Below are 21,267 nucleotides of genomic sequence, written 5' to 3'. Positions count from 1 at the left end.
TAAAAATAAAGAGCAATCATTCACCAACTGCTATGGATTCTCATTCATTTAATCTGGAATGATGCTTCCTCCATTATTAAAGTGTTCATAGAAAAGATTTCCATATGACTAGCTATAATCTGGTTGCTTAATATGTGCAATCCCTGAAACTCAGTCTGTGTATGTTAACCAAACAAATGGCTGGGGCAGCAAAACATTCAGTAATGTGCATTATCAAGCCATAAAGATGATATACACGAATATTATCAGTAAATTATAGCCTAAGCTTCAGGGGAAAAAAAATCATTATTTTAACAGTTCCTACACTCTTGAGCACATTACTAAAAATGAGTAAAAACAAACTCACATGTTTATCTAGAAGAGGTTTTACTTATAAGGAATAATCTAAGTAGCAGAGGATCATGCAAAATATAGAGATTTCTATTTGCAGTCAAATTTACTATATTCCATTAAAACAAGCAACATTAAATGTTACAGCATAATATGTTATCCTCTAAAAAAATCAGGAACAATAAATTATCGATGCATATTTAAAATAGACTGTCACTATGGACATCAGTCCTTGTGATTAAAAGAGAGAGAGAGAGAGAGAAAGGAATGTTGACTATTTAACCTGATGAGTCAGTGAGTATGATTCATCTTGGGCTGTGCAAATTAGGAGTAAGACACACCCACAGGATATTCTCTGATGCCCACCCACACACCACAGATCTCTGCCCAGCATAAGGACTCTGATCGTACCTTTTTCAGCCTCAATAGCCTCAACTGTGGCTGTACAGAAGTGAGCAGAGGCATGCAAAATGAATGAGAGAGATGAGAAGGGTCATATTGTACAGCAGAAAAGGCAATGATAACTTTAAATATCACAGTACCCCATACTACATCATCATTTACAATTTAACATAAATAGTACCCATATTAGAGAGTCCCGTCCAATCCCCCAGTTCCTGACACAGCACAGTTTATACACAGAACTATGACAACATCACTCAAGAGAACAGAACATGTAGACCTACTGTAAACAGAGACACCTCAGTACCCATGCAAATGCACTCCAGTATTAATTACCCTTCTCGAATTCAGCATTTCAATGGCATTAGAATTTTCCATTGTTTATTACATTTAACCATTTAATCACAGGAAAATTCTCTAGGGTAAAGTTATGATGATAAAATTGCCTTCTTTCATGTCTAATGGAAACAATGCTTATCATAGTTGGTTTCATAAGATACAAACTCAAAGAAGTCAGCAATGGTTTGCCTGTCACTTCTAATTATGACAAGACATGAGCAGCAAAAGCTGGAATAGTTAAAAGGAAAAAGGCCATAAACTTAGTGAGTTCATCTAAGTAGAACTGTTCTGTAGTTCTATTCTTTGGAGGGAAACATTAAAAAGACTTCTCTTGCCTAGAAGGAACCTTTTCCTTTGTAACTTTATTTTTTTGTTGTTTGTTTTTTAGATGAAATCTTGTTATATTGCTTAGGTTAGCCTCAAACTCCTAGGCTCAAGCAATCCTGCTTCAGCTTGCCACCTAGGACTAGAGGTGAATACCACTGAACTTGGCTTCTATTCTAATACTGATGGCCCAAAAATATAAACAATCTATAGCCTTTAAAAATCCATTTATATTCAGTGTATCATGAATTTGTCTTAAGAACTAGGACTCTGCATTCTTAACTAAAGAAAGGCTTCAGAGCATCTTTTCAGAGTATCAAGGGATGGAATTGAGAGATCTTTCAGGCAATAAATCCTATTTCATGATACAGACATTCATATATGTCATATTATAAATGAGAAATGCATCTTGGTATAGCTAATACTGGCCTACTTAAAGAACTTCTTCATTCTTAGCTATATATTTTGTAGTCAAAGATTTTTTAATAGCTTGTTTCTAGGTTTAAACTGCAAAAACAGCTCACATTGAGGACCTAAGACTGCAGCGAACATACTATCTCATAATATTGCCCATTTTGTACTTTACTCAAAATACACATACTAAGAATATTTTTATTCTTCTAAAAAAAAAAGAGTATCTGTATTTGCCTTTGTTTATTCTGCAAAAAGTCCAATTAGAATAATTATTTTTAAAATATCCTTTCAGGAATATAATTTAGAAATGATATAATTTAAAGCACTTATTACTATGAAAGGGTACTGATGAATCGATGGTATTAAGGTATACTAAACTAGAAAATATTGCTAATCTTAACCAGATAGTAAAGAAAATTTAGGAACCCTGAAGAAGCAGTATGAATACTAAATAAAGAATTCATTTTCCTCAAGTATTAAATTATATTACAAATAAGACACACTTATTGTATGCCCATTATACAAATCACCAATGACAAGAAAAAAAAAATCTACCCTTGAACACCTAGAAAGAACTCTTAGAATGTGTCAGACAGAAAACTAAGCCCACTAAATGGCCTACTTCTAGGGCTAGAACGCTACTCTTCAAAAATGGACAAATTTCAGTATGGTTTAAATTGGAGAAAAAATAAAATGCTTACCAGAATCTATTTTAAAAGCATTTATGATAACAAAAGGTACTCAATATGAAACATTCTATAACATTTATTGTGCATAGTAATAAATTAAGACTGACAACTAGTATGAAAATTAGTATCTACTTCACTACATCAATAGTTTAGTACATTTTATTTTTTTGGTTTTTGAGACAGGGTCTCACTACGTAGTTGAGATTGACCTGGAACTCACTATGTAGCCTAGGCTGTTCTTGAACTCACAGCGATCCTCCTGCCTCAGCCTCCTGAGTGCTGAGATTGCAGCCATGAGCCACCACACCTGGCTTGTTAGTATATTTTAAAAGTTATGAAATGTAACAATACACTTTTGAAATCATTCCATGTGCTTAATTTTATATGTAAAGACATTTTCTAGGTCAAATGATATCTCTGCTCTTTCTTTAGGACTTTAACTGATTTCAAGTCTTTTCTAGAATATAGAATGGGTATCACATTCAAAACTGCATATTATAAGCTTGAATGATTAGAATTGAATAATAGGTATATGAAGCTTAAACATTAAACTTAAAAAGAGATCTGCTAATTGCAAAATTTTATCTTGAAAAGCACTGTTGTATTTCTCCTCTGTTTCCACTTATATAGAACATCTTAATATTGCCCTAATAATTATAAGTATAGTGATGCCCTAAACTGTGTTCCTCAATACAATATAGAATAAATGACCATGAGGAATTTGACATTATTAAAAGAGTTGGCTACAAATTTTCCCAGATAGGTATCTGACAGCAATATTTAGAGCTAGCTTCCAATCAAATTTCTTTGAAAAAAATATACATAAAATATGAATGTAATATTCAACTCCAATAAAAATTGTGTGGTTTACAAAAACACTAAAGAAATATTATGTAAATTAACTTTAAAATTAAATGTTATATAATTTTTTGAAAAATCACACAGATGTAGCTTCTGCATGAGTTTTGTTATTTGTTTCACAGTGGGTTTATCTTAGGGAAATAATTTCAATCAAATACTCAAACCATATTCATTAACTAGCAGACCTGGGAGGTATACAATTTCCCAAATTAGACCCCTTACACTCAGCTCCCTCCAGTAACTCACACTCTATGCTGGGAATAGACAATCCCTTCAGCAAAGCTGCTGTCTGTCAAACCTTCCCTGCCGTTGAGGGTGGTTTCCAAGGTGGAGGAATGAGCTTCAGGCTGCATGCGAATTAAGAATAAATAGAGGCGCTGAACTGTCAACAAAGCATGTAATTAGCAGGTGCTAACTGCAAAATCTGAAAGATTTGCTATGGATATAATGTAAAAGTATTAATATATCCAAGGATAAGTGAGAGATGGCTATAGTGTAAATTTATTTAAGTATGATACCCTTTCAATTGTTCTTCCTTTTCTAAACAAAGAGGAGTAAGGGTATAACATTTTTGAAGTTTTTTTTTTTAAAACAGGGTCTTGCTATGTAGTTCAGGCTGGCCTTGAACTCACCATGTAGCCCAGGTTGGCCTTGAACTCATGGCTATCCTCTTGCCTCAGCCTCCCAAGTGTTGGGATTACAGGTGTGTCCCACCATGACCAGCTTTTGAAGCTATTAAAATTCATCCTTTTAATATTTCTGCTAGTCTTGAATGCTTAAGGTCATCCTAATTTGTTTTAATGTACATTCATGAAATTCTCTCTAGCTAATTTTTCTAACACTTACTATTTTAAAAAATGGAAGGCAAGGAATATAATGAGAAGATTGCAGATGTTTTGGATTTTAATCAGAAAAAGAAACCTAGGGGGATGTAGCTCAGTGATAGAGTGCATGCTTACTTAGCATGCTTGAGGCCCTGGGACTGATACCCAATATCACAGAAAAACAAGAACTGAAAAAAAAAAAATAAAATAAAAAAAACCCAACAAAAAAACAAAACAAAAAAAAACCTTTTTCAGAATGAAAATTTGAAACTATATTTTCAAAACATAATTGTACTCAGATATGCCAGTGGTGGTAGCAGACAATACAATAACACATAAAATAAAACCAACAAAAAAACAAAACAAAAAAAAACCTTTTTCAGAATGAAAATTTGAAACTATATTTTCAAAACATAATTGTACTCAGATATGCCAGTGGTGGTAGCAGACAATACAATAACATATAAAATAAAACATATATAAACTACAAGTAAAAAGGATCTGTCTATAGGAAAAAAATTATTTTTATTATTCAGGGACTGAGTGAAGTTGTGAAAGTCAATATAATTCAAATTTATTCAAAAAATTAAAATATCCTATCTTTTCCCTCTAAAAAATTTAATTACAAAACCAAAACAAATTTTTAATCATGATTAAGTAAAACATCAGAACTGTTGCTGCCTGTTTTAACAGAACAATGACCCTTAGAGGGCTATCAAAAGTGACTAAAATAAAACATAAATTTAGGCTTTTCCACATAACAATTTTTGCTTTCCAATCGCAAAGGAAAGAATTCTAGACTTTTGAGTCACTGTGTATGGGCTACCACATTACATCTGTTTCTTCTACTTAACTATAATGGGCTTTCAAAAAGTTAAATCAGTGTTTACACAAATATTTATGTCAAAAAGTTTTTTAAATATAAAATATTCAATGAGCCAGATTACAGGAATGCTTTACGTATAATTCTTTTTATTTTCATGCAAAATAAAGGCACACCTTTCAATTTTGACTTACAGGATTTAAATTCAACCCCTTATAACAATGACTTAATATCTAATATTACATTCATGTTCAGAATGCACAAAGTGCAGCAACAAATGCAGCAAACCTGAAAGAGTGCTACAAAGCTGCTTCTACATCAAAAGACAGACAAGTGTCTGATAGAGTAATTTAATTGAACATACTTTTACAGACATACAGCTAACCTAAAGAAAGACAGACAGATTTAGAAAAGCAGCTACATCTGCAGAGGAAGGAAACAGCATGTTACAGACAGTCAATTATACATAGAACATTTGACAAACACCACAGAAAACAAACTTTGGCATCATTTACCACAGTACAAAGCCTTGCACAAATTTTTTGGCAAGTGAAGTGCATAAGTAATGTTCTGGGGCCTAAGCAGACTGTTAATTCTAAAATTAAGTATTTGAAAATATAAGCATAGTCTAATACAATTATATAAGTATAAAAAAATTAAAAATAAGAAACTTGGAATTACATTTCCATTTTAGTAGTATGGATATCCCTGATTCACATTCTAAACTGGGGCTTTTAAAAGAAAAGAGTGCATTTGACAAATGAATGAATAAATAAATAAGTAAATAAATAATCAAATCAGACATTATGATATGAGCTTCTCCCATATCATTTCAAGGAAAGTTGAGGACCATTATTTTCAATTGGAACTCTATTCATTCTATCAATATTCTGCCCTGTTCAGGTATTAATTAGACACCATCTATTATATATATTACCCTGATTGTATCAGCTGCTGAGACAGGAACTAAAAAGCAGAAGAAATTCCCTGCATGCATTATGTGTATTGTTAGCAAAAGAGTGAGGTGTGCCCCAGTCCATCTGAGGCACAGCAAGTTGCATAACATCATTACCACTTTGCAGGGTCTGCCGTCCTCCAGCCAACACTCCACTAGGCAACATCCCTGTGGGAGTCAGACCCTTGAGTGTCAGCACACTTTCACTCTCCTCCCTGTAGCAGAGAGATATAATAAACACCAGAGACTTCCAATAAGTATTGAGTTTAAAAGAGATGGGGCCCAGATGTGGGCCATGTATATAATTCACAATATTTGACATTATTTATCATATTCTAAATATTTCAGAGAGTACACCTTAAGAGACATATATTTTTTTCCTGAAAAGTCTTATTTATTTATTTATGGTGTTTTGTTTTGTTTTGTTTTGAGATAGGGTCTGTGTAGCACAGAACAGCCTTGAATTCACTATGTAGCCCAGGCTGGTCTTCTACTTATGATCTTCCTGCCTCAGCATTCCCAGTGCTGGGATTACAGATATCTACCAGCATAAGCATTACATGGTAAGATTGACAATCAAAAGGTATGACACTCACAATTGAAAAATTATGGTATTTTGTATGTTCTAAAGCTCACACATTAAAGATAATCAGTTTTTCTAACAAACTTTGAAGTAATGCTTTATTAATTTGCACCCTCAAACCTGGTCTTCCTGAAATAACACCAGGAAGGCAATTTGTGCTTCCAGCAAAAGGAACACCCTGCATGTATGAGCAAATTTATCAAGAACACTCAGTAAAAAGAATTTCCTGCACACGCAAGCAACATTCATCAGGGCCACTCTGAAAAGTATCCCCTCCTTCTTTTCCTGATCTTATTTTCAAGGTAAAAATATGGTACTTTTATCACAGAAGGACAAGAGATACCAAAGGCAGGCAATAATAATCATAAAGGTCAAACAGCAAGGCTGTGGTTCAGAGGCAAAGTGTACACTTTCGCAATGTGTAAGGTCTTAAGTTCCATCCTCAGTACCACAAAAAAGAAAAAGAAAAAAAAAAGAAAGAAAAGAAAAGAAAACAATCCCTAGATTCAAATGGACTAAAAAAAACAACAAAACAAAACAAAAAAAGCAAATGGACCTATGTTCCCTTCTTCAGTATATAAGTATACAACTAATTTCTTTACAGGAAGAAAATTACCATGTTGATTTTAGATGTCAAGTAGGACAATGCTCATAAACAATGTACAATGAAGTAACTTCCGCAAAACAAATAATCAAGAAAATACATAATTACCTGAGAACAGAGAAGACTCTTGCCATCTTGCCAATTGCTCGAATTTTGTTTCTTATGATTTCTTTCCGGGCTGCAGCTGAACCTACTTTCAATGGAACAGAAAGGTTCAAGTTTAGGACATCCATACTTGCATTATTCTATCACCCTATTCCACACTCATCTTAACCAAGACCAATTCCCTTGCCACCAGCTCACATAGAGGAGAGTAGATAAACTAATGCCAAGAAGTTTCTTATTTTTTCAATTTAGCTCAGCACTAGTTAAATGCTGGGAGATGTGATAGAGATACAATTGAAAAGTAACTCATAAACTTTATCATCTCACACTGCAGACTAATCACTAAAACAGCAATGAGAAAAACAATTGAGCCCAACTTGCACTACAAAGGACAAGAAACTAGTAACAATCCTACAATGTCTTTAATTTTCATGAGAACCCATGCATACAGGCTAACAGACAAGGATAATAATCTACTGTAATCTTTTAACTATCACAAAAGCCTTTAACATGCAGGCTGGATATATCCTATAATAATATGAAAAAAATAAGTTTCCTTGCTCTAAGTTGATCTAAAAAATAAAGGTACTACTATACAGGTAATCCCCAAATAAGGATCATACCCACATTTCAACAATGAAGTATATCACAACTTAATGGACTAGTTGTCCTCTAAAGTCATGTAAGTACATATAAACTCTTATAACTGTAGGTGAGTATGACATAAACAATGAGAAAACCTGGTCAAAGGTCACTTTTGTTTCACCTCTAAAGGGTGCTGTGCTATCACTGATACAGAATACAGCAAAATAAGTAGATCCTTGGCTGAACAAAGATTCAAAGGTTGTATCTTCCTTCCCTTGGCCTTTAGAAAGAACAACAATCTCAGTCCTATTATTTCATATATAACAACTAGAATCACTCTGGACCCAAGAGTATGGTTCCTTAGAGCTCTGCTTCAACATGATGAGAACACACATATAAAAGCACTATGGTTGAAGAGAAGGTTAAGGAAAGGCTAAAGATGCTAGAGCATACAGGGTATGCTAGGGTATACAGAGGTCTAAACAATCATAAGTCTTCTAGGCTAGAACATTTCATTTAAAATTCAAACAGCTTACAGTGCTCACTTCAGCAGCACATATAATAAAATTCAAACAGCCTAGAAATACATATAATTAAAAAATAAGATGACGACTGGACCTGACTACAATGAAACAAAAAGAAATCCAGTTTAAAAGCTAAAAACATCAGATATATTTTAAAGAAGAAGGCTCCACGACCATGTTTATGATGTTCTTAGAGGACAACACTATGAGCACTGAAGCTACAGCTTTTTATAAGTCCAAAACTGTAGGTGCAACAGCAAAACTTTTAGATGTCAAAAAAATTACTAATTGTCTAAGAATCACAGAATATTAGAATGTGAAAAGATATTAGGGATATTGCAAAGTTCAATCTCATTTTATAGACAAATAAACTGAGCTTACACAATGAATTGTCCAAGAATACAAGGCATGTCTGATTTTCTTCTAATTAATTAAAATACACAATTTAATTTAAATTGACAGAAGTTTAAATAGCTAAACTGCAGTCATGCAGAAGGGGGCTGGGAAGAATGACTGTAATGAGGTACATTCATATTTGTAGCCTTAATCTATATATCTGTAAAACCAAATGATATGTAAACTATACTGATTTCAAATGAAAAAAAATCATGGAAATATAAAAACACTGTAAAAATCAGGATTTAAAATCAGTCTATAAACACATCATGCATCATATTAAAGTAAATGTCCACAGTAAAATCACTTTGGGAATAAGACAGACGATCAAACACCCCTAATCATGCAGGGAAAAGTACAAAACATTACAAATAAGCAAAAGAATGAAATTTTAAAACAAAAGGAATGAAAACAGGGAAAAATATTTCCATGCACAGAAAGACAGATATCTTGGAATATGACTTCAAAAAACATCAAATACTAACTCAAGTAAAACTTAGATTAAATTTGTACAAGGCCCAAAAGGACTCTGCGTAAACATTACTCAATGAATGTGCTAACTTACATGGACATGAGGATAACTTAGGAAGTCATATTTCAAAACAGTGTTACTCTGTCTGGTCTGTACCTTTTTTATTGCCATATATGAGCCGTTCTTCAGATGGAGAGTCCAGAAAAAAGGAAGTGAATGATGGAGAAAAGGTGGTTGAGACAAATAAAAAGATAGAGATTTAACTTGGCAGTGGTACTGAAGAATGAATGTAGAAAGAAAGGGAGAAAAATGAAGGTCCTCATATTTTGAAAAATGTAGTACTATAGAATCTGGTGAACAAGAGGGATGCCACTGAGTAGTAAAGATTGCTTAAAAGACGCATTCAGAAGAAATTATGGACAGAATGATTTTAATATTTGATGAAAGTAGACATAATTAGGGACAAAAAAACGTAAAAACACATAAGACTGATAAAAGACTGTGCTAACAACAATCGAACACTTATATTCATACCCCTAAAGAAATGTGTCAGCATGAAAGTATGTTAAATGAAAAGTAATGACACAAATAAAGTACAAACTTATGTGGCTTCTCAAGGACACTAACATCTGCAAAATCTGTGGTATATGCAGAGAAATGTAGGTAACTTTATAAACTATCTCAATAGAAAACTTCACCCACCTCCATAAGAGAAAAAGCTAAGCCTCCTACACTCTGTAAAAAGAAGGCACAATTTCTTGATTTCTCAATTGTAGAACTTCTGAATATACTCAGCAGCAACACTGTGCTCCCAGTCCAATCTGGGATCTCAAGGGACATCATTTTGCAAAAAAAAAAGCAACAGATTGTTTCAAAGCAAATGATAGCTCTAAGAATAAGCAGGGGTGATGTCACCTGGGCAGTTCACATCTTCCATTCTAACTCTAAGATACATCATTCCATTATAAGAAATGCAAAGTTTAGTTTAGGAACACTGTAACACATAGGAATTGTGTATCTTTTACCAAACTGAAAACAAAAGGTAAATATCTCAAAGAAACAGTATGCATATGTATTTATTTAGGTAACAGGATCAAATGCAGGAACTTGTGTTTATGAGGCAAGTGTGGCACCACTGAGCTAAATCCCCAGCCCTCAATATGCATTCTAAATGCCATAGAAACCAGTCTTCAAAATTTTTTCTATGATTAAGTAACACTTTGTTTGTTTGTTTGTTTTGGGTTTTTTGAGACAGGGTCTCACTATGTAGTTTAGACTGCTCTGGAACTCACTGTGTAGCCTAGGCTGGTCTCCAACTCAAACTCGAACTGGAACTCGCTATCCTCTGCCTCAGCCTCCTGAGTGCTGGGATTACAGGCATGTGCCACCACGCCCGGCTCCAACACCTTGAATACTATGTGCATTTTTACATGCAATGTCTGGGAAAATGTTTTAAGAATGACCCCATACACATAAATAACACAGTACCAAGGATTGGTTCATCACTTACAAAAAAGGAGTCTTACTCCTTTACCTAATTTCACTCAGACTTAATATACAAAAACTACTCTTTCTGCCACCGGAAAATCTCTAAACCTGCTCTTTTTTTCTCCACAGAAATGCTCTTATTGTGCCTCCACTGCAAACACAGTTCCACCTTTCTAAAGTCAGACTTTTTTCTTAGACCCAGTCCATATGATGGACACAGGAAAAAAGGAAGGAGAAGACAAGCCATGCCATTATGGTGAAGGGCAAAGGGAAAGGAGTGACAGAGTAAAGGACAAAATGAGGGAGTACAGATGAGGGGAAATAAACCTAGTTCCATAAGATCTTTTCTCTACCCCATCCTAGTATCTATCCTAACGTCCTTCCCCGCTTCCACTGCTATAATGTTCTTTCCCAAATCATTCCCATTCAAACTTTCTTAGAATTCGTATACTAAATACTAGGTAGTACAAGGATAAAAAAATGACAAGTAATTGCACCTGTCATGTTGGGAGTTGTGAGATATATTTCTAGTATTCAAAGTTGGAATTCAGTATGTTTTCCCATAGAAACATTGTCACAAATGGTGCCAAAAATTTTTTAAATCTCTTAAGACTGAGAAATAATTTTTATCCTCTCTATTCCTTCTATATGGATGAAAAGATCTTGAGAAGTGAGGGGACTTTTCCAAGATTGCACAGCTACAGAACAATAGTGAAAAAGACACCTAAGCCATTATCTTTTTCATTAAATTATACTATGTCTTTAATGACCAAATTTAGTTTACCACTGGAATGCAAAATAATATAAAAAGCGAATAAATTAGCATAATTTATCATACTGATAGGAAAAACATTAAGATACCTAAAAACTTCTTTTTAGAGGGAATATAGTAGTCTAATACTTCATTGCCTTAGGCAAGTAGTAAATGTTATGTTTTTTAGTGTTTGAAAAAAATGAACATATTTATCTGTGGTTCAGTCTCAAAAAATGATTCAATACCTATCTTCACATAAACCATAGGTACCTACAGCCAAGTACTATAGAATCAACAAAGATATTTATTTATTTATTTATTTGAAAATGACTAAAGCATTATCTACTACCACTCTTATTTAACATACTATTGGCAATATGATAATAATTTTAAAAGTTAAAAAAAAAGGTAAAGTTATAAAAAATAACAGTATTGGCTTTATACAAATGACATATTCCACATATTATAGAAAATAAATTTAGGATTATTATATGTAGTTAGCCTACTCAACTAAGTTGTTGGATATAAGACCACAAATATATAATGTATTTCTTTATACAGCTAGGAAATATTCTGAGATCAGTTATAATAGTATTAAGAACAGGGGCCAGGGATTTAGCTGAGTGGTTCCGCCACCTGCTTCGCAAGTGCAAGGTCCCAAGTTTGATCCCTGGTACCAAAAAAAAAAAAGTATTAACAGAAAATATTTAAGGAGGGGAAGAAAGGCTGAAGGGGAGTGGGGAAAAAAAAGAAGCAAGATATATCATATAGAGGTACAAATTCCCTATGATGAAAGTTGTCACGTATATCTAAAATGTACCAATAAAAGTTTTTTTTTAAAGAACAGAAAATACTGATCTATTAATTTCACTTGACAATAATAATAAATTTTTTCCAAATAAAAACTATCTATAATTTTCAATGGAGTAATTATATATTTAATGGGGTAATAGTATAAATGGACTAAGAGGGCTTTAGTTTATACAACCAAGTACTTTTTAAAAAAAACACCTTGAATTCTGATTTAGCGTTAACACAATACAAACTGAAACACCCACTACATTATTTCAAAGAATTTGACAAATAACCAGAAAACTTTACCTAAACAATTTAGTAGGCTAAAGAACCTACTTTAGGCTGGGCGTGGTAGCACACGCCTATAATACCAGCACTCGGGAGGCTGAGGCAGGAGGATTGCTGTGAGTTCGAGACCAGCCTGGGCTACACAGTGAGTTCCAGGTCAGTCTCAACTACATAGTGAGACCCTGTCTCAAAAAACCAAAAAAAAAGATTGGGCTGGGAATTCAGCTCAGTGGCTCTGTGCCTGCCTTGCAAACACGAAGTCCTGAGGTTCATCCCAGGTACCACCACCAAAAAAGAGAAAAAAGAACCTAGCTCAGTGTGCCAGGAACTATTTCAAACACAATCTCAATTATTAATTATTTCAATACAAAATTATGACGTAGGTATTATTCTCATTTGTGCAGGAAAATTGCAACCCAGAAAGGTTAAGTAACTTGCCCAAAGCCACAGCTATCGTAGGAAATTAGAATCTTAGCCCAAATCTATTCTTACAACAGATTCTGATGTACCAGAACAGGGAAAAGAAATATCTACTTAAGACTATTTAAAATTTTTAGGAAAAAAAATATGATCCATGTTAAAACTTAAAACTTCTATACAAACATCAAAAGAAGAGAAAATAATAAGAAAAATAGGCCAAGTGTGGTGGCACAATCCCAGCAAACTTGGGAGGCTGAGGCAGGATCACAAGTTTGAGTTCAGCCTGGGCAACTTAGTAACAACAGGGTATAGCTCAGTGCTCTCTGGGTTCAATCCCTAGCATCACAAAAAGAAAATTAAAAGAAAAATCCTATTCACTAAAACTTATTGTCTAAACCAAAACTGATAAAAATGTACTTGTTTTAGTTATTAACAAAAGTACAAGTAAAATCCTATCCCCCTGCCTGCTACAAATAGACGGTAAGAGCAATACTTATATACAATCATCTTATACTTTCAATAAATGGAATTATAATTGTTCAGGAATCAAATATGTGGGCTAGGGATGTTTCTCCGTGGTAGAGCACTTGCCTAGCATGCACAAGGTTCTGGGCTGGATCTCCACCCACCTACTACCATAAATTAATAAAAATCAAACTTTTTTGTAGGCAGTGAAGTTTCTATATAGCTTTTGCTCAAATTTTACTCAATAAATAAACAGTTAAGATGAATAGTTTACATAGCAGGAAAAAACAGTTGATCTTTCTTCATAGCATACTTAGAAATCAATGTAAATTTGAGATGGGATTCAGCTCAATGGCACAGCATCTGCCTCGAAAGCCCAAGGTCTTGAGTTCAATCCCAGGTACCAAAAAAAATCAATGTAAATTTAACCAACAACTCTTAATTTACTACTTTGTTTACTAATTTACCAAGTAAATAAATAAAGTAAGTAATAATGACCAAAATACTAAGAAGTGAGCCTGTGGAGAAACAGGCCTATACATTCATTGCTGGAGATACCTCATATTGGTCCCAATTCTTCTGCAAGGCAATCTGGCAGTTCACAAGCTAAAATAGTAAAAGTAAACTTGATCATATTCTTTAAGACTGTCATTCTTTTTTTTTTTTTTTCTTTGATACCAAGGATTGAACACCAAGAGACAGATGGCAGAACCATTGAGCTAAAAATCCCTGGCCCTTTAAAACTGTAATTCTTAGCCGGGTGTGGTAGTGCACACCTGTAATCCCAGCACTCAGGAGGCTGAGACAGGAGTATTGCTGTGAGTTCGAGACCAACCTGGGCTACATAGTGAGTTCCAGGGAAGTCTCAACTACACAGTGAGACCCTGTCTCCAAAAAAAAAACCAACTGTAATTCTTAAGAAATTCTTTTCAGGGGCTGGGGATTTAGCTCAGTGGTTCGGTGGCCTGCCTTGCAAGCACAAGGACCTGAGTTCAAGAAAAACAGAAAAAAAAAAAAAAAAAAAAAAAAAAAAAAAAAAAAGAAATTCTTTTCTGAGAAAAAAAAAAAAAAGCTACTATACAAATATTTATTGCACTGCAATTTGTAAGGATAATTTAGAATAACAACTGAAAAGCAATATGAGATTATTTTTTTAAATTATGGCATATTAATATAGTTAGAAATATATAGCCATTTTGAGTGTGATAGCACACACTTGTAGTCCCAGCTATTCATGAGGCTAAGGCCGGAAGACTGCTTAAGCCCAAGAGTTTTAGGCCAACCTGAGCAATATAGCAAGACCCCATCTTCAAAATAAAGAAGAGGGAAGGAAGGAAGAAGGAAGAGGAGGGAAGGAAGGATGATAATATGCAGCCATTAAATCTTCCAATATGTAGACTATATTTTTTTAAAATACTGAATATAACTATCAAAAGTTGACTAAAACAAAGATGTTTGTCTATGTCTTGTACTGAGTAACTACTATGAAGATAATGATACACAGTATGTTAATTACTGTTATTCTCTTCTTACAATATTAAGAAATTTTATTTTTCATAGAATAAAAATAAAGATGAGAGGAGAATATAGAACGGGTTTAAAAGATGCAGCTTATAACTTGTTTACCTTATAATTTACTCAATAAAGATTAAATAATTAAATTTTAAAAATTTAAATACGAATTTCAAAATATTAAAAAAGATACTGTTTCTATGGTATTCATTTATAAATATGTATTAGATATACAGGGTTGTTGACTCACGTAAGAACTTACAACCATGCATAACTTTGTTTCTATGGAAAAAATATTTTCCAAATCTCTACCAAACTAATAAGTGGTCTTTCAGAACACAACCACACTAATTTGAGATTAGCCCACTTTGGTGTCTACAAAGCAATGAAAGCAAAATGGGAGTTCACATATGTTTCTAATGTACTAAGAATACTGTACTAGATCTTCTCTTCAAAAAGCAGTGTCCAAAGCCAGGCATGCTAGTGCACACCTGTAATTCCAGCACTCGGGAGGCTGAGGCAGAAGGATTGCTGTGAGTTCGAGACCAGCCTGGACTACACAGTGAGTTCTAGGTCAGTCTCAACTACATAGTGAGAACCTGTCTCAAACAAACAAACAAAAAAGCAGTGTCCAGTGCTGGGGATTTAGCTCAGGGGCGCCACCACCTGCCTTGCAAATGCAAGGTTCCAAGTTTGACCCCCAATACCACACACACACACACACACACACAAGCAGTGTCCATATTCATGAAGAACCATATCCCCCCCCCTTTTTTTTTTTTTTTTTTTTGGTTTTTTGAGACAGGGTCTCACTGTGTAGTTGAGAGAGACCTGGAACTCACTATGTAGCCCAGGCTGATCTAGAACTCACAGAGATCCTCCTGCTTTAGCTTCCTGAGTGCTGGGATTACAGGCATGCGCCACCACACCCAGCTACCATATCCTTTTAATACATTTCAATTTTCCTTTCCTTTTGTTGTTCCAAATTTCCTTTTCCCAAACTTTATTTTCTTCCCATACTACCATAAAAAAATAACTAAAATTATTTTAAAATATTAAATCTATCTGAAAAAGTGACTTGTCACTAAGAGAAAAGCTATCTGAAAGATATGACTTTTGTTTTGTGTTTTGAAATGGTAAGATACCATTTCAAATAAAAAGTAGTAAGTTGAGTAATCATACCATCAAACTGGTCTTCGCCTTCAGTCATTAGTTCATCATCAGAGCAAATACTCAGAACATTTACCAACATTTCTGTCACTATTCAAAAAAGAAAAAAAATTATATGTTAGATGCTTATGTATGATCATCTCTATGTATACACAATAATGATTCATACAAATAGTTAAATAATTTTTAACTCAAGAAGGTACACACATTCTGACAGGAGAAATGATGGAAATAAAATATTTTAAAGGCTTTTATAACAACTAAATTTTGAAAGTAGCCTACATGTCCACCAAAAGATGGATAAAAGAAATGTGGTATTTACACAAAGTACTATGCACCTTGAGACCATAATATTAAATGAAATAAATCAGGCATAGAAGCTTAAATATTGCATGATTTCTCTTATATAAGAAACCCAAAATATAAATGAAGAGCAAAATAAAAGATAGATAACAGCAAGTAGGAAGACAGTTCTTTCTCAATTGGGAAAGAGATCAAGAGATAGAGGAAGGGAGATGGAAAGAGGAAGGGAGGGGAGGGGAAGAGGGTGAAAAAAGAAGACATACTACATACATGTACCAACTCCCCATAAGGTATAATATAATTATTATGTACTACAAACATGTATTAATAAAAAATTAAAACAAAAAAACCCAATTCAACGGTAATAAGTTGGAGAGAAAAAATTGTTTTTGGAATACAATTTCAAGTCTCTTAGAAAAAAATAAAATTCCAAAGATATAAAGAGAGAAATAATATCTGAATATATACATGTCAAATCTTCATCCATGGATACAGCATTAAGAAGAAAGTAATTATGGCATGGTTCTCCTGTTTCTAAGAACTCTCAAGATTTGATCTTTTAAAAACACTGGCCACAGCAACTACTCTGAACCTTATTTCTAAAGATTACCAAAAAAATAAATAAATAAAAAATAAAGATTACCAATGATTATTTAACAATATGAACTCATGGCTCTTTCTTAATCTTGATTAATGCATATATTTTTCCTTCTCTTTTCCTATACTCTATTTTTTTTTGGCCTTTTCAACCTCAAAATTTGGCTATTATCAAGATTCTCTTTCAGCCTTATTCTTTTTATATGCCAAGTTTTTGGCAACTCTGTCCATGATTATAACTACTGTTTCAAGTATCATCTATTTGGAGATTACCCCAAAGTCTTCATCTTCTATCCTAACCTCTCTTTTGGGCTCTGGATTTCCTTACTGGTTTTACTGTCAACTGTCTTAAGCCATTTGTATACTGTCTATTTCCTTTAGATTGAAAACATCATGAGTGTAAGAAATTGCTTTGTTCACCATCGTATCTCCAGAGCCTAACATAGTGCTTGGCACATGACAGGCACCCAATAAATATCTAACAAATAGCCAGGCGTGGTGGCGCACACCTGTAATCCCAGCACTCCGGAGGCTGAGGCAGGAGGATTGCTGTGAGTTCAAGACCAGCCTGGGCTACATAGTGAGTTCCAGGTCAGTCGCAACTACATAGTGAGACCCTGTCTCAAAAAACCAAACCAAACCAAACCAAACAAAAACTAACAAATAAATCCATAACATAAACAAACAAATTTCAATTAATAAAAAAAATGTCTACTGAATACTAGCCCCTAGATTTGTTTTTGTTTTTTTTTTTTTTTTTACTGGGGATTGAACTCGGGTCCTTGCGCTTGCAAGGCAGGCCACCAAACCACTGAGCTAAATCCCCAGCGCCCCTGGATTTCTTAATGACACCTAAAAGTTAACACTCATAACAAAAGTCAATACTGCTCCTATAAGCCTACTTTTCTTCCTACAAATATATCAAAACCACACCACACACTAGAGCTATGGGATACAAATACAAAAGGCACAGTTTCTATTCTCAAAAAGCTTACCAACTCCTAAAGGAGATAGATAGATAGCAACCAAAAAGGAGTAATGAAAACTATTCTTTAAGTATTCAAAGATATTCAAAGAGCCGGTATGTAAGGAAAGTCTTTTGGTAAATAACATTTAGCAAGAACCACGAACTTGACTCAGAGTTTGCCAGGTGGAGAGGATGGAAAAAGGAACTCTAAACAGAAGTTAGAAAAACTATCAAGTAATCATATAAATCAATAAAACAGAATGGTAATCCAGATACAAATCTCATACATAAGATCAACTGATTTTCAACAAGAATACAACACAATTCAGTGGGAAAAGAATAGTCTTTTCAACAAATGCTCATGAAATAACCTGATGTCCACAGACAAACAATGCAGTTGGACACCCTCTCACTACTGCACACTATAAAAATTAACTGAAAACTGAACAAAGACCTCCTATGTAAAAGCTAAAACTATAAAAATCTTAGGAAAAAAGATGGGGGTAAATCTTTATCAACTTAGATTGGATGATGATTACTTAAATATATAGCAAAAACACAAGCAACAAAAATATATAGGTAAATAGGATTTCCATCAAAATTAAAAACTTGAGGGCCAGGGATTTAGCTCAGTGGTTCTGGTGCCTGCCTTGCAAGAGCAAGGACCTGAGTTCAATCCCTGGTACCCTCCCCCAAATTAAAAACTTAAAAATGAGGTATGCCTGCAGATCTAGCTACTTAGGAGGCTAAAGGAGGATTATTGAGCCTAGGAGTTTGGGAATCAAACTGGACAAAACAGAGACACCCTGTCTCTAAAACAAAACAAAATTTAAAACTCTTATTTCAAAGGACATTCTCAAGAATCTAAAAAGTCAATCTAGCAAACGGGAGAAAACATTTGTAAACAATTTATCTCATAGCCGGATGTGGTGGCACACGCCTGTAATCCCAGCACTCGGGAGGCTGAGGCAGGAGGATCTCTGTGAGTTCGAGACCAGCCTGGGCTATATAGTGAGTTCTAGGTCAGTCACAACTACATAGTGAGACCCTGTCTCAAAAAAACAAAAAAAAACAAAAAAACAAAAAACCCCAAACATCAAACAATTTATCTCATAAAGTGATTTACATTTAGAATATACATTTTAAAAACTCAATAAGACAAGTGATCCAATTTTAAATGAGCAAAATATTTGAAAATATATTTATCCAAACATATATAGTTAATAGCATGAAAATATATTTTTTTCATTATTAATCAGGGAAATGCTAATCAAAATACATTCATATTCATTATGAGAGCAATAAAAAAGGCAGATAATATCAAGAGAACCTATGATCATTATATACTGCTGGTGAGATTGTGAAATGGTACAGCAGCTTTGAAAAATGGTCTGACAGAGCATCAGAAGATTAATCACAGTTACTCTATAATCCAGCAATTTCACTGAGGTTTATATCCAAGAAAAAGGAAAACAGTTAAGTTCACAAATGTTCTTCTCAGAATTACTCATAATAGTAAAAATTTAGAAATAATCAATGTCTATAAGCCCATTAGTGAATATGTATATAAAAATATATATACATGTAATATTGTTTATTCATAAAAAAGAACGAAGAACATGAATAAACCTTAAAGGTGTTACAGAGAAATGATCAAGAAATGATACCTATATGTAGCAATTCCCCAAAATTGATATAACTATTATATATCACAAATATACACTAATAAAACATGTTATATAGGCCGGGGATTTAGCTCAGTGGTTCGGTGGCCTTCCTTGCAAGCGCAAGGACCCAAGTTCGATCCCTGGTACAAAAAAAAAAAAAAAAAAAAAAAAAAAAAGTTATATAAAGAAGCCAGACACAAAAAACCACATAGTATATGACTCCATTTTTACATATGGAGTCACACAACAGGCAAATCTATGGAGATGATACATTATGGTTATTAGTCTGGCAAGAATAGATTTGGGGAAATGAAAAGTGATTGCTAATAGGCACATGGTTTCTTTGAGGGGTTGACGAAAGTGTTTCAAAACTGAGGTAATAACTGAACAACTCTGTAAAATATACCAAAAATCACTGAGTACACAATTAAAATAGATCAATTCTATCCTGAGTGAGGTCTATCTCAATAAAGCTTATGAAAAATAATGAAAAAGTATGAAGGCATAAAACAATATAGTCCATCAGGAAATTGGCTCTGCTGTGTGATGACTGGAACATAGGCAATGTCAAAGTGAAAGGCAGGAAAAGAGGCTGAGGCAGGAAAAACAACAAAGGAAGTCAAAGGATTTAGTGCAATAGGTCAACATTTTTCTTGAAAGCAACATGGAGTCATTTATGGATACTAAATAACAGGTTTTAATGTACTGTATATAGCAGTTTTCACACATAAGCTTGCCTGTGAAAGAAAGACAAGATAGTCATAGCATGGTAGTAGAGAAAGATGTCAAAATGGGAAAATTTTTATTTATTTTTTTATTTAAATTCAGACCAGCTGGGTGTGGTGGCATGCACCTATAATCCCAGCACTCCGGGAAGCTGATGAATGAGGATCACAAATTGGAGCCCAGCCTATACAATTTAGCAAGACCCTGACTCAAAATAAGGAAATTTAAAAAGGACTAGGAATATAGCTCAGTGTGAAGAATCCGGGTTCAATTCCTAGTACCACAAACAAACCAAACCAGACAGACATGAATAACTTATAAAAGAGCTAATCAAGAAAGTTTTAAGATACAGAAGATATGAATGATGAACTACATTTCCTTAAAGAAAAAAAAAAGCGAAAGGGTAACAGAATGTAGGTATTAGTTAGAAGGACTCGCCCCTGATGAAAAGGGTTACCTTTTCAATGAGAGAAGAACTGAGGATGATTGTACTTTGTAGTAGGGAACAATAAATAGAGGAAGCTCTTACCACTAACAAGTATTTTCACTGAGTGAGGGAAATGGCTGGAAGAAGAAAAAGATGAAAATTTAGACTATATACTAAGAAAAATGGGAGAAGCAACACACTAGAAATCAAAAGGATATTTGGGTACTACTGGGAACCCAGCTAGTGTTAGAAATGAAGAGATGACATCAATTCATAAGGCTGTATTAATATCTCCAGTAGTGCTCCATACCCAAGCTGTAAAAATGGAGAAAATGAATGGTTAGATTTACTAAAGCTAAGATTTATAGGACAAATGAAGTAGACAAACAAGAGAAAGAGTTTCAAAGAAGGAAAAAGGCAAAAAAAAAAAAAAAAAAAAAAAAAAAAAAAAAAAAAAA

The 21,267-nt window shown here is 33.9% G+C and overlaps 1 protein-coding gene across 7 annotated transcripts in view; it reads right to left on the bottom strand.

Moving 5' to 3' along the window:
* The window catches only part of Ppp3cb (protein phosphatase 3 catalytic subunit beta), a 39,587-nt gene that overhangs the window by 2,273 nt on the left and 16,047 nt on the right, over window positions 1-21,267 (bottom strand). The window contains exons 9-13 of one of the 7 annotated variants that reach the window (XM_033766541.1): window positions 16,135-16,212; window positions 9,387-9,413; window positions 7,257-7,341; window positions 6,079-6,176; window positions 742-771 (exon numbers count right to left, since the gene is read on the bottom strand). In XM_033766541.1, coding sequence (XP_033622432.1) covers window positions 742-771; window positions 6,079-6,176; window positions 7,257-7,341; window positions 9,387-9,413; window positions 16,135-16,212 — 318 coding nt within the window. The remainder of the gene's footprint in view (window positions 1-741; window positions 772-6,078; window positions 6,177-7,256; window positions 7,342-9,386; window positions 9,414-16,134; window positions 16,213-21,267) is intronic. The other 6 variants (XM_033766539.1, XM_010606960.2, XM_010606967.2 and 3 more) reach the window with 6 other exon arrangements.

Source organism: Fukomys damarensis, unplaced genomic scaffold (assembly GCF_012274545.1).
Source record: "Fukomys damarensis isolate Sample0158 unplaced genomic scaffold, DMR_v1.0_HiC HiC_scaffold_20, whole genome shotgun sequence".
Classification (NCBI taxonomy): domain Eukaryota; kingdom Metazoa; phylum Chordata; class Mammalia; order Rodentia; family Bathyergidae; genus Fukomys; species Fukomys damarensis.
The sequence above is the reverse complement of the archived record's forward strand: the minus strand, read 5'-3'. Positions and strand labels throughout refer to the sequence as shown.